This window comes from Crocuta crocuta, unplaced genomic scaffold (assembly GCF_008692635.1).
Source record: "Crocuta crocuta isolate KB4526 unplaced genomic scaffold, BGI_CrCroc_1.0 scaffold52, whole genome shotgun sequence".
Lineage (NCBI taxonomy): Eukaryota > Metazoa > Chordata > Mammalia > Carnivora > Hyaenidae > Crocuta > Crocuta crocuta.
Genome location: NW_027528617.1, coordinates 158,326 through 174,938, shown reverse-complemented (window position 1 = coordinate 174,938; position 16,613 = coordinate 158,326). Strand labels below are relative to the sequence as shown.

At 37.6% G+C, this 16,613-nt stretch overlaps 1 protein-coding gene and 1 long non-coding RNA gene across 3 annotated transcripts in view; one reads left to right on the top strand and one right to left on the bottom strand.

Annotated features, from left to right (window-relative positions):
• ENPEP (glutamyl aminopeptidase) overlaps positions 1-16,613 on the bottom strand; it is an 84,035-nt gene that overhangs the window by 58,129 nt on the left and 9,293 nt on the right. For both annotated transcript variants that reach the window (XM_077755003.1, XM_077755004.1), the window contains exons 2-3: positions 13,044-13,185; positions 10,863-10,994 (exon numbers count right to left, since the gene is read on the bottom strand). In XM_077755003.1, coding sequence (XP_077611129.1) covers positions 10,863-10,994; positions 13,044-13,185 — 274 coding nt within the window. The remainder of the gene's footprint in view (positions 1-10,862; positions 10,995-13,043; positions 13,186-16,613) is intronic.
• Positions 3,285-16,613, top strand: part of LOC144224158 (uncharacterized) — a 24,246-nt gene continuing 10,917 nt past the window's right edge. Inside the window, exons 1-3 of the long non-coding RNA XR_013332969.1 lie at positions 3,285-3,337; positions 4,725-4,799; positions 11,871-11,953. This is a non-coding gene — a long non-coding RNA (uncharacterized LOC144224158). The remainder of the gene's footprint in view (positions 3,338-4,724; positions 4,800-11,870; positions 11,954-16,613) is intronic.

Genomic DNA, 16,613 nt, shown 5'->3' with positions numbered 1-16,613 from the left:
TCTGTCCATGACAAAGTTCAGGAAATTACCCCTGAATTGTCGTCACTTGTAATAATTGCCATCTTCCTACTTTATGTGTTTGCTTTACTGAGATAATTTGACGTTTTCAAGCACATAACTGGCAATATTGAAACAGTTTGGAATGAGGAAGAATTGATTCATGTATAGTCTTTCTTCTTGGCTTCTAAAAGAGTCATATATGTTTTATTAGTCAAGGACTCTATTAAAAGTCAAATATCAAGTTTATATACAAGCTTTATAATCTTATGTATAAACACAAAGTTTGTAAGGCTTTAAGAACCTAATTTGTATGCATGTATTTAGTTTTTAGAGGTAACAAGCTCCCTAGGTAAATTAAATGACTTGGATATACCACTGTTGGATACCATGAGTTGTATCTCAAAGCACTGAATCTATGGAGCTGGTGTCAGATTTAAAGTCTGTGCTTTCCAATGCATATATTCAGCTGGTTATTCTTTTGGAAGGGGTAACACACCTGCTTTATTGTTTTTGTTGTTACTTTTCTCTTATCATATGGGAACCACCTGTAAAGAAGGCTTTTGGAGTTCTTAATATTGTCCCTTTTATTCAAGTTCCTCCAGGAATTTGAGAGAAGGAATTTACATCCATGAGAATTAGGAACCTGATTGGTTGCTGTCATTTCCTTTATCTGTCATAATTATGATTAATCATTAGTCCCACAGAGTACTTTAAAATTTCTAAGTAATGTGAGAAGCACTTTCCATGCAGTGTATCCCTCTATGCATCAATTCTATAAAGCTGGCACTATGAGCAATAATAAAATATAACATTTTGGATCACTGACAAGTTTCACTTCTCCAGTTTTCACAATGACAAAATCCAAAGAGTTCCAAAAATATAAAGCTTTTTATGTGTTCAGAGCAAACTAATTTTGCAGATTCCTCTGACCTGAACAAATGGGCTTTTTTATAATCTTTATCTTTCTCACCACAAAAACACTGCTGCAGGAATATTATTCTTTAATTGTAAGGTGCTGCCCCCGATCCTGTTGTAGTTACTCAAATATGCAGTATTTGTAACATATAACCTTCACAAGTCAATGTTAATATACAACTAGCCACATGGTTTCAGAGAACTGTAGATCTCTACATCAGATTTTCCAGTTTGAAGGGTTTTAAAAAGAAACTTTCTCATTGTGTACATGAGACCAATAAAGATGAGGGTGAAACTGACACTAGGATTCAGCCCAGTTTGGTCTTTACTATATCATACTGCCTCTTTCTGTATCCTAAGAATGAAACCTGACTCTCCCTTGCTGCAAAATAGAGATAAACAACAGCACTTAACTCATGTGATTGTGAGCATAAAATAAGCTAGTATGTAAAGCAGTACTTGACACGTAACAGTTTTATGCGTCCCATTGAGAACACTGGTATCATTGCAGATAATATATTGAATTATTAACCTCTGTGATTTTCTTTGTCCGTACTTCCTTATATATGAGCAATATCCACAATACCATTAGGAACATTAAGAGAATACAAGTGGGGGGAAAGTAAAGCATTTTTTACTCCCAAAATGGGCTTTTCATGCCCACACGAGAAATTTGAAAGCCAAAACCTTATGACTTGCAAAAGTTTGGTTAGAAAGGCTTTTAGGGACTGCTGGGTGGCTCAGGTGGCTAAGGTTAAGTATCTGACTCTTGATTTTAGCTCAGGTCACTATTTCACTGTTTGTGAGATCAAACCTGGCATCAGGCTCTGTGCTGACAGCACAGAGCCTGCTTGGGATTCTCTCTCTCTGCCCCTCGCCTGATCATGCTCTCTAAATAGAGAGAGATAGAGAGATAGATAATAGGAAGGAAGGAAGGAAGGAAGGAAGGAAGGAAGGAAGGAAGGAAGGAAGGAAGAAAGCAAGAAAGCAAGAAAGCAAGAAAGCAAGAAAGCAAGAAAGAAAGAAAGAAAGAAAGAAAGAAAGAAAGACTTTTTAGAAAAAAAAAGCAGAAGGCCAAGAAATAAAGCAAACCACAGAATTTATGCTGTGACAATAGACTGGAATGAGAACAGAGGAAGGTCCAAACAGCTTTCTCTCAAAAAACTACATGAGTTACTTGTGCCAGGAGAGGGATAGTGAGGTTGATGGGGCAAGACTCTGGAAGCACGCCTTAGGCTCTGAGATGGAGGCACTGAGCTTAGAAGAGCATGTGACCAGAGAGGCATCAGCTTGGATGAACTATGAGTCACCGCTCTCACCACCACCCTGGTCAGAAGCAGAGCCAATGCCTGCAAGATCACCACCTGACAGCACTGCGGGTCAGCTGTGCCCTAGGGTCCACGTCCTTATTGTCTTTGTTGAGTGTTTTCTATTGAAAAAGGTGACCATACATCCAGGTTTGCCCCAACATGTAAGTTTGTTTCTTATCTGTTTACATGTCTTGTCCCAGCATAATTAATAATGCCTTTTCTATTATTTATGTTGTATAAATTAAATGTACTTGAACTGTTAACAAGAGCCTGCCTTTCTACTGTCCATCATCCAGCTAAATTAACACCTGTTCATCTCCAGAGGTTTCATAGAGTCTTATCTGAACTGTTCCATGTAGGTATATCCCTTTACAGAGCCCAGGACCCTTACAGGACACCTCACACAGAGGGTGAGATCTTTACCTGAAAACACACTTGGGTGACACTGGACAGTGGTGACCACTTATTTCATAATCTCAATTGAAGCATAGTTATCTTAGCATATTTCATTCCCTTCAGGGCTTAGCAAACTCTTTGGGCATGTGGTAGGGGCTCAAAAAAGGCTAATAAAACACCCTGATTGAAGAAACCCTTTCTTTCATTATCATTGCAGAGGTAGCCAGGGTAAGAAAGGGTAAATAATTCTCTGTTTGTTTTTAATTCCATAAATGCCTACTGAAGGTACATAGTTGGTGTCACTCTATACGCCATCAATGCGTTTGTTTAGTTGCGTAAGTCTGTGCTCTCCTAAATGTTCTTCCAGCAGTAGGCAGAGTTGTGGTACAGGAATGCTTGGCAGAAGGGAATATGATACATCAGGGTGTTTTAAGTTTAGTTTGAGGCTGTCTGATCCCAGGAATGTGGGGCATTCTTCCTAAATTTTAGCTTGCCCCTTCCCCATGGATAAATTATTATAAATACACAAAACGTTGTCTCAATGTTTGGATGACTAAGAACTATTTTTCTGCTACGGCTTTGCAGGTTCAGATGTGTCCAGAATGTTGAGTTTAGAACTCAGCTGCTGTGAGGTGCTGTCTGAGAAGCAACCCAGCACTGTCTCTTAGGTTACATGAAGAATTTGTTGGCAGCTTGCTTTTCATTTGAGTCAAAATGTAAGTTGTTTGGTGCCTGATGGTTATAATTAGTGCAGAATTCTTTGAAAACAAAAACCCAAACATTAAAAAAGTCTAACTTACCTCATTCAATTTTGTATTTTTTAATTACCATTATGCTTAGCTTTTTGTAAATTTAAGTAAAGAATGCGAATCATTAGCAATCTTCTATGGCTTCCTGGATTAAATACATTCTTTTGGGGGAAGATTAAGAGCCATTAATTTAGATTAGCCCTTCCAGTAAAGGAATGAATTCTTTTTAAAAAGCGCATAAAAATGTTGTTGAAATTAAACTCATTCTGAAAACTTTACAAAGCCACAGCAAAAAAAAAAAAAAAGTCTTTTTAAAATAATAAAAATTTGTCAAAAATAGCTCTGAGGTAGAAAATTGTCATTAGAATGAGAATGGCTACAGGCAAGATCCACTGGTGAATATGACAATGAGTGGTCAAAGGTTTAAGGAGACATAGGATATGTACATAACCTCTAATTATCTCTCCCTGTATTTACTTATTAATTGCTGAGGTGGCTATAACGTATGTCTATAAATTTTTTTGATAGTCCTCCCTCCAGGAAGTGAAGCTTAATCCCTTTCCTCTTGGGAATGGGCCATACTTAGTGATCACTTATAACAGATAGAATTTGGAAAAGAAAAATAGTAATTTATACTAGAGAAACCTAGCAGATATCACCTGAACTAAATGATCAAAGTTCGCATCACCAGCAGTAAGTTGTGTTGATAGCATGTGCCCCCTGATATGATCTAATGAGAAAGGTACCTTCTCTCTGAGGTGTTTCCCCTCCAAATCCAAAACCCCTCTCTAATAATGAGAAAACCTCAGATAAATTCAAATTGAGGGATGTTGTACAAAATATCTGACCAATACTCTTCGAAAGTACCCAGATCATTAAAAACAAGGAAAGACTGAGAAAATGTCACAGATTAGACAAAATTAAGGAGACATCATGACTAAATACGCTGTGGTATCATATATTGGATCTGGAACAGAAAAAAACACATTAGTGGAAAAACTGACAAAACTGAAATAAAGTCTGTAGCCGAATTAATAGTTTTACACAAATACTAATATCTTAGTTTTGATGAATGTATGATAAATGGTTTTGTCAGACGTTAACTTTGGAGGAAGCTGGGTGAACATTATATGAGAACTCTATTGTGTCATTGCAATACCTGTAAATCAAAATTATTTCAAAATAAGAAGTTTAAAAATATATGAGTGTTAAACCAATGCAACTTCTTTCTAAGAAGACTATTTCCATGTAGGAAAATGCATAAATTAAAATCCATGGCATAAAACCAAACTGCTCTAAAAAATAAAGTTTATTTTTTAAAAAATCCATCTTACACGTATTTTTCTGCCTTCAGTCTTTCTAATCCAGACAAACAATGGACCAAGTCACAAGCGAGAAGACATAGGCAATAGGAAGGATTCATTCAAAGGTATAATTCTATTCAGGAATCATCCTGTAACATTTTGGAAGCAGGCACAATACAATCTCTTTTACTGAGTTAATCAAACTAATATAGTTATAGTATAAATCTAATTAAATGGGTTTTACCAGCCTCTCTTAGTGAGTAGTCCCCCTCAACTTTTTCCCTCTGATCATGAAAGCCAAGAAGAATTTGACTAGAGTTGAAATAATATCCAGCAAAGTAACTGCTCCTTTTTGCACATCCCTCTATACAAAAGACAGAGGTCCAAACCCCAAAGAAATCCAAGTCCTAATTAGAACTTACTGTTTCTCAGGAACAGGATCACTCTTACCATTTAATTTGTCCTGAATTTGGTTCCTGAAAGGCTAGTACAAAGCTAAAAATTCTGGCAAAGTTACTGAGGTCATAGGTCAAATGTACTTCAAATGCCATCACAAAACTAATAACTTAGAATGATTTTATATATGGTAAGATAGGTAATTTTCCTTTTTCCTTTTTTTAATGTTTACTTATTTTTGAGAGACAGAGAGAAACAGAGTGCGAGCAGGGAGGGGTAGAGAGAGAGGGAGACAGAATCTGAAGCAGGCTCCAAGCTCTGAGCTGTCAGCACAGAGCCAGACACAGGATTCCAACTCACAAGCCATGAGATCATGACTTGAGCTGAAGTCAGACACTCAAGAATATTTCTGTGTGTGTGTGTGTGTGTGTGTATTTATGCAATCATCCATCAATGGACACTTAAGTTGTTCACATATCTTGGCTATTGTAAAATAATGCTGCAATGCAATGGAAAAAGACAGTCTCTTCAGCAAATGGTGCTGGGAAAACTGGACAGTGACATGCAGAAGACTAAAACTGGACCACTATCTTATACCATACACAAAAATAAACTCAAAATGGATGAAAGGCCTAAATGTAATACAGGAAACCATCAAAATCCTGGAGGAGAAAATAGGTAACAACTTCTTTGACCTTGGCCACAGCAACTTATTACTAGACATGTCTTTGGAGGCAAGGGAAACAAAAGCAAAAATGAACTGTTGGAACTTCATCAAGATAAAAAGCTTCTGCACAGCAAAGAAAACAACAAAACTAAAAGGCAGCCTACAAAATGGGAGAAGATATTTGCAAATGACCTCTCAGATAAAGGGCTAGGACCCAAAATCTATAAAGAACTCATCAAACTTTATACCCCCAAAAAATAATCCAGTGAAGAAATGGGCAGAAGACATGAATAGACACTTTTCCAAAGAAGACATCCACATGGCCAACAGACACATGAAAAAATGCTCAACATCCCTCATCATTAGGGAAATACAAATCAAAACAATGAGATACCACCTCACACCTGTCAGAATAGCTAAAGTCAACTACTTAGGAAACAGTAGATGTTGGCAAGGATGCAGAGAAAGGATAACACTTTTACACTGCTGGTGAGAATGCAAACTGGTACAGCCACTCTGGAGAAGGATGGAGGTTCCTCAAAAAATTCAGAATAGAGCTACCCCATAACCCAGCAATTGTACTACGAGGTATTTATTTGAAGGGTTACATGCACCCCAATGCTTATAGAAGCCCTATCAATAATAGCCAAATTATGGAAAAAGCCCAAAGGTCCATCAACTGATGAATGGATAAAGATGTGTAATATTACTCAGCCATCAAGAAGAATGATATCTTGCCATTTGCAGATGGAACTAGAATGTATTATGTTAAGCAAAACAAGTCAGAGAAAGACAAATACTATTTGATTTCACTCAAATGTGGAATTTAAGAAATAAAATAGATGAGGGGCACCTGGGTGGCTCAATTGGTTGGGCGGCCGACTTCGGCTCAGGTCATGATCTCATGGTTCATAGGTCCACGTCCCATCATCAGACTCTGTGCCGACAGCTAGCTCAGAGCCTGGAGCCTGTTTCAGATTCTGTGTCTCCCTCTCTCTCTGACCCTCCCCTTCTCACGCTGTCTCCCTCTCTCAGAAATAAAGAAAACGTTAAAAAAAAAAAAAAGAAAAGGAAGAAAACAGATAAACATAGAGAAAGGGAAGGAAAAATAAGATACAAACAGAGAAGGAGGTAAACCATAAGGGACCCTTAAATACAGAGAACAACCTGAGGGTTGCTGAAGGGGAGGTGGCTGGGGGTGGGTGGGCTAAACTGGTGATGGGCATTAAGGACATTTGTTGGGATGAGCAANTTTCTTTGGATAAATACCTGAAGATTTTATTGACTTTAAAACCCTGAGACAAACAATCAAACAAAAGTGAAAAAGGCCTCAGGAAAGTTGTAAAAAGTCTTTCCATCAGTGGCTAGCCTCAATTATTGCTAAATTTTATTTTTTCAGGGCTGAATCAAAATGTAATGTAAATAATATTCAATAAAGGAAATCTACAAAGTTAAAAGTCTTTTGAGCTACCTTCCAAACTCAGCTTTCTTCTTAACAAATTTTTTGGGGGATGAATCCTCTATTTCAATTTTTTCTCACGATAGACAAGGACATTTTAAGCATAATGTCTGGATTCTATGTTTACTGATATAAAGGAATTATTGCCAGAATGGTGAATGTACCCAAGAGAGTTTAATCAGGGTACAACTGATTCTTGATTGCACAATATAATCTGACTACGAATAGCAAGTGATTAATGTACCAGAATAATACTGTCAGAAGCAAAGTATCTTTGGATTCACGAACTTTCTACTGAAAGTGTTGTATTACACAAAAGCTACCTAGTTTCATTTTTTAAAAAACTGAAATAGAAATATAGGGACTTTGGGTGAAGATGGTACAGTAAATTAAAAACTTGATGTACCCTCACATACTGAAATGATAGATGCAATGTAAAAATGGAAAACCCACAAGACATACTAGAACTTTAAACAATATAAATATTGTTTATAAATGAACTTGATAAAAATATAAAGCAGTTGGTGGGAACTGAAGCCAGAAGCTTATTGGTAATTAGTAATGGGTTCCTGGGGGGTCAGAACCAGATTATGCTTTGGAAATCATGTTTTATTTTAAAATTGGACTACTGATTTCTGATTGTTTTCTCATAGCTTTCTGTTTCTATTTTATGGTGATCACATCTTCTTGAATCTGAAAGTAGTAATTAAAGGTTGTATAGATCTGAAAGTTTAATTTTTTATGGCTATTTTTGGAATTCTCTGTAGCTTCCCCAATTATTACTATTGGTCCAACTGTGTTTTTCTGTTTATTTGCCTTGGATTTTCTCTTTTTTCTTGTTTGTTTCCCTCAGATGCCTGTTTATCGTAAGTTGTCTGTTCAGCTCTAAGAATATAGTACTGAGGCCGGTTTACATTTCCATTTAAATATATTTAAGTAGGTCAGTTTCCCTTTAATTCTTTCTAGAATGGGAGATTACAGTGGGGCATTTGTGCTTGAGTGTTAACTGTTAGATTTCAATTTAGAGTGAGTGGGTAGGAAAAGCCAGGCAGGGAACCTCTCAAATGCCAATGAGGCAGAATTTACCATAAACTGACATTCACACTGGATGTCTTGCCAAGTTCTCTAGTAAGGGTTCTGTTTACCTTTTGTAGAAAACAGCATTACCAGGTTTTTCAGGAGGGAAAAATCTGACGGCATGCCTTCTCTGTAGACAGGGTAGAGGGAAGGGCCCCTGCTTTGTTTAGCTCCACATTGCACTTTCACTGAATTCTCCTGACCCAGAGTCTCTAGGAAGTGTCCAAAGAGATTATAGCTTTCTGTTTATCTTTTTAGCAAATAGATGATCAGAAAGGAATATATTATGACAATATTCATTTCCCACCCAAATGGTGAAAACTCTACCAAATTTACAAAAGAATATTATGCAATCAGCTCTGATATTGAAGAAATATTTACCACTCAAAGGACATTGGGATCTTATGCCAAATTATATTTTCCATTATGTCATCTAAAACATTTATACAAAATGCATCATTAGAGCTCTGCTAACTAACTGGTATAAGCTCTGATGACTCATCACCCACTAGCAACACCTTAAAAATAAATATCGTTGGTCAGAGGACCAGGTGCATTGGAAACAGAAACTCACTGCCACTATAGGAAATAACTCCAAGTACATGGTCAGTTGCTGATGAGTTGGCTGCATTTTCTTTTTCTTTTTTTAAGTTATTTTTAAAACACTTATTTATTTTTGAGGGAGGGAGGGAGAGAGAGAGAAAGAGAGAGAGAAAGAGAGAGAGAGAGAGAGAGAGAGTGTGTGTGTGTGTGTGTGAGTGGAGGAGGGGCAGAGAGAATTANTTTTAAAACACTTATTTATTTTTGAGGGAGGGAGGGAGAGAGAGAGAAAGAGAGAGAGAAAGAGAGAGAGAGAGAGAGAGAGAGTGTGTGTGTGTGTGTGTGTGTGTGTGTGTGTGAGTGGAGGAGGGGCAGAGAGAATTGTGAATTGTTTAAGCTTTCTGCTTTGCCTTGGCATTTTCACCCAAAATAAAAACCTTGCCCCAAACACAATCATTAAGTTAAAAAAAAATGGTGTAGAAAACATCTGCACATGATGAAAAACATTCATGCAACTGAATTGCAGGTGATGAAGAAAGCACCTGCAGATGAAAATTCTTTGACTGCGAGGAGTCTATAAGAAAAAGCAAGCTGGACTAATGCTTTCACCTCTATATTAAGCAGGAGGAGTGCCAGCAAGGACATTCAGCACAATATAGAAAAGGCAATTTCAGGGGTGCCTGGGTGGCTCTGTTGGTTAAGCATCTGACTTCGGCTCAAGTCATGATCTCACGGCTTGTGGGTTCAAGCCCTGTATCAGGCTCTGTGCTGAGAGCTCAGAGCCTGGAGCCTGCTTCGGATTCTGTCTCCCTCTCTCTCTGCCCCTTCTCCATTTGTGCTCTGTCTCTCTCTGTCTCAAAGATAAATAAACATTAAAAAAATAATGAAAAAAAAGAAAAAACAATTTCCTCTTTCCAGCAGCATTTCTTTTTTTTACACCCAATATTATCTATTAGCCCCCCGCAGTGCTCTCTACCATGACTGAAGGTCACATCAAAGCAACACATGTGGTAAGGGATGACAAAAGTCATCATAATATACAGCCCCTTTGAAAAGGTGTTACGATATTCCCTCATTTGCTACAATTTGGTTACAGTAAAGGCAACGTGCTGGAAACCATGCTCAACTCCTACTATACGAACATTAAGGTAAATTTCCTTAGGAGATAGTTTCACAGGAAATAAAGGAATTCATTCTTTCTCTCTAGTGATTGGTGAAGAGGTAAAGATATTTTCAGAATATCATATTTCGGAAGGTTTAGCAGTGTACAGTATCCACCACTTGCTAGTCGAGTGATCTTGAGCAAATTACTTAAACATACTAAGTTTCAATTCTCTCATCTGTAAAATAGGAGTGATGATTTTTTCCTTATAAAGTTATATTGCAAAGATTATAATATATCACACAGAGGTGGATTAACCAAAAGATGGATTTAGCAAGTGTTTAAGGCATGAGCAAAATGGAAGCCTCTAGAATGAGAAGAATAATTAGGTAGAAGTATTTGTGTTTTCAAAAGAAAATTATTGAATTACTCATCTTAACTTTTAAAAGCTTACTTATCTCTTACACTTTAAAAATATGCTTTTTGGCACTTTGTTGTTGTCTCATTTTGAATTACATATAGGAATGGCATCGCAAGCTTTGAAGAATATTCCTCTTCCTGTGGTTTCTTCCTCCCTCTCTGATCTCCATTCAGGTCCCCACCTAAACACATATACTCAACCGCTTCACTAAATTGGGCATGCTCAAATATTTTAATATACGTGTGCTGATATACTTGGGAGCTATTTTAGATTTGTAGTAAATTCTCCCTTTAAAAGAATTCGAAACTATTTATTCCTATGTCTGTCGTGTTTATTTTTCACATGTGTCCTTTCAGCTTATGATTTTCTACTTTTTCAGTGCATCTATCAGCAAGCTCACAGACTCTGATGACTAATGCACTTCCCTCGTGTGTTATGTGGGGAAAAAGCAAACAAACATTTAAAAAATAGAAAATTAGTCACAAATGCCCAGGTAGGAAATTTTAAAAAATATAATGGGACTCACAGGTACTCCCTTTTTTGATATTCTGTCAACATGGTCAAATTGATGTATAGCAAAGCACACCAGGTAGGTGCTCATAGGGACAGACTTCTTGAAAGTTGTTTTATTCCATTTATTGTCCACCGACTCTTCTTTCTATTGAAAACAAAAGATAATCTTTTATTTATCAAAAGATCAGTCATAGACAAGACAAACAAATGATTCCTCCAAACCTGGATTTTTAGTCAGGAGTCCTTTGTCAAAGCTTAGGGGTAAAACTTCTTTTTACCCCTGAATGGTGATACTGAAAAAGCCTGATGGAAATAGCATTCATTTTTAGTCCTGTGAAAGAGTGATTGAACTATGCACTGTATGAGGTTTCTCAGGGAAAGTACAAGTTTGACTAGGATGCAAGAATTCATTTGTCTTTCTCCATTAAATATACAATCCCAATAATAATATTTGAGGGGATAGCAGATCCATCAGGGAAGAATAGGCTAGTGCCCAATGCCTCCCACACAGGAAGCAAATGTTTGTTCGGGAGGGGGGGGGGCAATAGCAGGATGCTGGGTTCTCATTTCCATCTCTGGTGTCTACATCAAAGACCCAAGGTATTGTCACTAAAGTCACTGCCTTGATTATCATGGACAGAGAGAAGGATTTCATTACTGATGCCACTACTGACTCCATCTGTCTGGTTTTCTGCCCATGCCAGCTTTACCTTCCTCTTCACCAGTCACCAGGCCCAATACTTCATCCACGTATCCTTGCCCTCCTCATGCTACCCACTGTTTAAATATTCCCATGTGCTTTGTAGACACACAATAATTCACTGCAGTGGGAAGCTTTCAAAGGAGACAAAGTGAGGAAGGTTGGGCTAGAATCGATGCCTCACTGACAAGCGAGCATGTGAGTGCAAGTGCTTGTAGAGAAGTATCTGAACGCTGGCAAAGTTACACTAGTAACTATTACCAGTAAGAACTAGTGGTATTAGTTTTGATCTCCTAATAACCTAGAATGTCCTCCTTTCAGGATGATTGTCTGGAAGTAGTAAGCGGTGAGGAATATACTCTGCAAAATAAAGAGGCCCTCTGAGAGGTCTGAAGCAGAAGTAGGTAAGGTTTGCATCCTTTCTCCTCCCACCTGCCTTCCCCCATCTAGACTGAACATTCAAAGGGTCTTTTACCCTGCCCCAGCCTTCTGGACCCGTGTGCCAGACTTTAAGTTTGTTGTTTCCTCTTTCTTCTCCTGTCAAAACTCAACTGCTCAGCTGCCTGACACCAGGAGAAAACAAATTGATCAACTAATTCACACTGTGAGGCATGGATAGCTGACAACAATGTACTTTTGAACCCTCATAAAGCTTTTGTTGGTTTTACCTTGTTCTTGCTTTTCTGAGGAATATTTCATTAAGGGGGAGGAATTTCAATGATGACATTTCAGATAGTGGATCAGAAAGATGGGAGGTATAATTCAAGCAGGGTTTTTTCTGGTATTAGTTAGAGGACAATTATATCTAAGGATGAGCCTGACCCTTTGACTGTCAATATATGCGCATTTATTCTATGTGTAAGGTACAATAATCCCCAGCCTTAGTTAGCTGTGTTACCCTATTCTGTGGTTGAGGAGCAGTAATGGAGGAAAAAGTCTCATGCCAGTTATTACACAGACAGAACTTACTAGAGCCTGTTTTCTTTTTTTAACATTTCATGAGCACTGCTTGTTCACTAGAAAATCTATGGGCATGGGGTTCTCTGGAAGTGGCTTCTATACTCCAATATTTAAGTGATGGTATTTTGCAGCAGCTCGATCTTAAACACTACACTTCTATTCAACTGAAAACCAAGAACAGTGGCCAGGCCCAGGAGTATTTTTTAGTCTCTAATTCCATGAATTTGCTGTTAGTCTGTCATGACTAGGGGGTTCATTCAGTTAAGCAGAGCCCAGCTGCTGAGGCTCAACTGTATTCACTCTTGCTTGGAACCCAACCATGGCTTTTTGACTAGAGCAGGATATGTCAGGTTAAAGACTTCTAGAACTCAAAGAAAGGAGGATGCCAGATGCATTCCCAAGCCTCTAAATGAACTATGCAGACACATTTAATTTTAGAATGCATTGGGTTCTCTCATAGCAAATAAAATTATTTACCGGCTATTGTAAACAGATGACCTGCAGAAACAAACAAAAAAATTTGGAAGTACTTACCTCCACTGGCATATTTGAAAGTGCCTTATATTCTTTGGGGTGGGTGATGGATATCGTATAGGTTGCCTTTTTGTTGGGCTCATCAAAACAAGGGAAGGATTTCCTGGCATCTGTTGGTTCATGATCAGTGGCTGCTATGCTCCTGAGACACAAGCACACAAACAAAATACATGTCACCTCTTCTGACAGCCCCTGTGTTTCTATTCCTATAGAAAAAGTCAACTATGTAATTACAACCGCATGTATTTATAACTACTATATAATTATATTGCAGGTCTTAAACTGACCTTCCATCCAGAAAACTATCAAATAGTTGTCAGAGTCTTTCTTGGAATATTTAGGTTAATAACTAAATGATAATCTGGACACAGCTTCAGATATTTTGTATGAATCGTTTGGTATTTTGGTGCCATAACTAAAAATCTGTGAACTATAGATAAGCAAAAATAAATCCAATTATGAGTTATCACTTTTTCCACCCGAAAACCGTCAAGCAGCAAATAGATAAACACAAAGCCAAACTCAAGGACTTGTTTCTAACTGTCCTTCTGAGAGTGAACAGCTGTGTCCTGTCACAGAGCAGAGGAGTATCTTCCAGAGTCCCCAGCTCCTGTCCCTCATGGCACATTCTTTCTTATTTATGTTGCACCAGGGACAGACTCCAATTTCATTTCCATGCAAAGGCAGTGCTCTGAGTAACCTCCCAGGTGAAATAAACTTTGACCAGGTTGAAAGCCCGCTTTTGAAAAGAGACAGCATTTTTTTTTATGGCTCTAACTAGGCAAATGCTTGTGTAAATTATAATGCTAATGTTTAATATTTCCATCATTTCAATTTTTTTTAATGTTTTATTTATTTCTGAGAGAGAGAGAGTGAGAGAGAGAGACAGCATGAGCAGGGGAGGGGCAGAGAGAGAGGGAGACAGAATCTGAAACAGGCTTCAGGCTCTGAGCTGTCAGCACAGAGCCCAATGTGGGGCTCAAACCCACAAACTATGAGATCATGACCTGAGCCAAAGTTGGATGCCTAACTGACTGAGCCACCCAGGTGCCCCTCCATCATTTCAAAGTGGAAATAATATTTTTTCTCAGTAACTGCTCAAAAAAATCAATGAATATATACTTTCTACAGGTAGTTATATCACAGTAAAATATACATTTGCTCATTAGAAGAGTAAGCAAAGTAAAAAGTATAAAAGGGGAGTGCAGAAATATTGACATAATCTGGGTAAGGAAATTATTTTGTCCTTCAGGTATATCATAAAGAATACCAAGATAAGTATTAGATCATTCATTCATCCAATATTCATCAAACCCTTTCCCTCTACACTCCTTACCCAACGCACCCTTGCCCTCTCCCCCCACCCCCTTACTCACACAAACACATTTGCCAGGCATTATTATTATTCTAGGTGCTGAGGGAATAACAAAGACTAAATAAGCACATAAGGAGAGTGATAAGAGGTATATAAAAAATAAAACAGGGGAAGTGACAGAGAAACCTAGGAAAATTGTGAGCGCTGTTATGTAAAATAGTCAGAGACAATCTCTTGAAGTAGATAATGGTTTGCAGAGATCTGAATGATGAGAAAAAGCCAGGCAGGGGAAGCATAAGAAAAGTGTATCCTAGCAGAGGAAACAGCAAGTGCACAGTCTCTAGAGTGGAAAAGAACTTGACATGGTTGAGGACCTGAAAGGTGTCCTATGTGGCTGAAACGTGTCCACCAAACCAGAGGGATGGGGCCAAAGAAGTTCGGCTGGTCAGCAGAGGCCGTAGTAAGAGTCTGCATTTCATTTTGGTTCAAGGATGTAATATATACATAAATCATACATAATGTATACATAAGTACATTTATCCAAAAGATAATATGCACAGGTCCACGTCCATATGTAAGAAATGAATATACTTAATTTCTTTTAAAAAAGACCCCCTCTAGATATAATAATTACTTGTTAAGAACTCAGCCAAGAAAACTAATCTGTAAAAAATAAAACCAGAAAAGTGGCTGTCTTTTGGGAGACTGTTGACTGAGGGAGGACACTTTCTGGGATGATTGGAAAAAAAAAAATCTTTATCTTATTAGGAATATGGGTAACTAAGTTGTATGCATTTGTGAAAAATGTATTGAATTGTGTCCATTAGATTTGTGTGTTTAACATATGAACATTTTCCCTAACAATAATTTTAAATGAATACTAAGTTCTAGTAAGTAAGTTTGTATTTTCTAGTAGTATGGGTTAGCAATTCAGAAACAACCTTCTCTATTCTAATGGCTTGAGCAAATGAAAAAAATGAAGATAATGGAAAGCAGGTTTCTCACTGTTGGGGAAGAGAGTTATAGTTTGGAAAGGGGAAAGACTAGAATGTGCCCTCCATATTACATTATAATTGCTGGTTTGGTATAAATTCAGTGATATTTTTGGTGAAGATATAGGTAGATGGATATAAAATTACAAACTGAGACATATATTTCCTAGTTCTGTCTGCTGAGCTGAAGTAGAAGCCCTGACAAGCTTGTAGCCAATAAGCACAACCAGTGCCCACATGATGCATTCTAAGTACCACTCTCCCCTAAAAGGAACTAAGACTCCTTAGAGAAATGGCCGATTCCAGTGATGAGTCAGGAAAAGTCCAAGACGATCCTGGAACATCTTCGCTTTGCCCAAAAGTGAGGAAGGTCTCAAAAAATCATGGGAGCAAGTCAAAAGGACATAGAGGCTCACTTGAGTGGACTCAATTTGACCATGGTCAAATCTAGGGGAATTAGAATGTCAAAATAAATAATCAAATTATAACCCATTGACTGAAATAAGAATCCATGACGCCTTACACTGTATCTATCAATATAGATGTAGATTTTTTTTTTCACAGTAGATTGCCTATTCGTGGTTTTAGGAGGCATGATGGCTTTAGAAAATCGTCAGTGAATGCCAAAACATATGGGTGATAGTTTGATGAGGAAAGGAGTATCTGAATGCTTTCAAAGAATCTCTCTCAAAATTACTTACAAACATAAATTGTAACTTTATAGTGGAGAAACTATTGAGTACCACCTTAAGCAAGTGATCAATGACAGTGACATTAATAATAGTACAAGCCAACGTAATCTGTCTCCTGATAGGATTTCCTGAGAGGGACACAGCACCACTTTTGTGAAATTCCTGACAAAAAAAATGCTTTACTTGCATTTTTAAATCATGAGGAAAGTCAGATAAACTAACATTGAGGGACATTCTCAAAATAACTGTCCTGTACTCTCCAAAAATATCAAGGTTATGAAAGGCAAAGAAAGGCTAAGGGACTGTTCCAGTTTGAAGGAATCTAAAAAGGTATAACATTAAATGAATCCAGACTGGATATTGGACTGAGAAAAAATAGCTCAGAAGGACATTTTGGGTTAATTGATGAACTTTGATTATGACTGTGGATTGGCTCAGATTATATCAGTGTTAAATTTTCTGATATTGATAACTGCACTGTGGTTATGTTAGAGAATGTCCCCGTACTTAAGAAATATATACTGAATGTTAAGATGTAAAGGGAAATAATGTGTCAAAATATTCAGGGGGG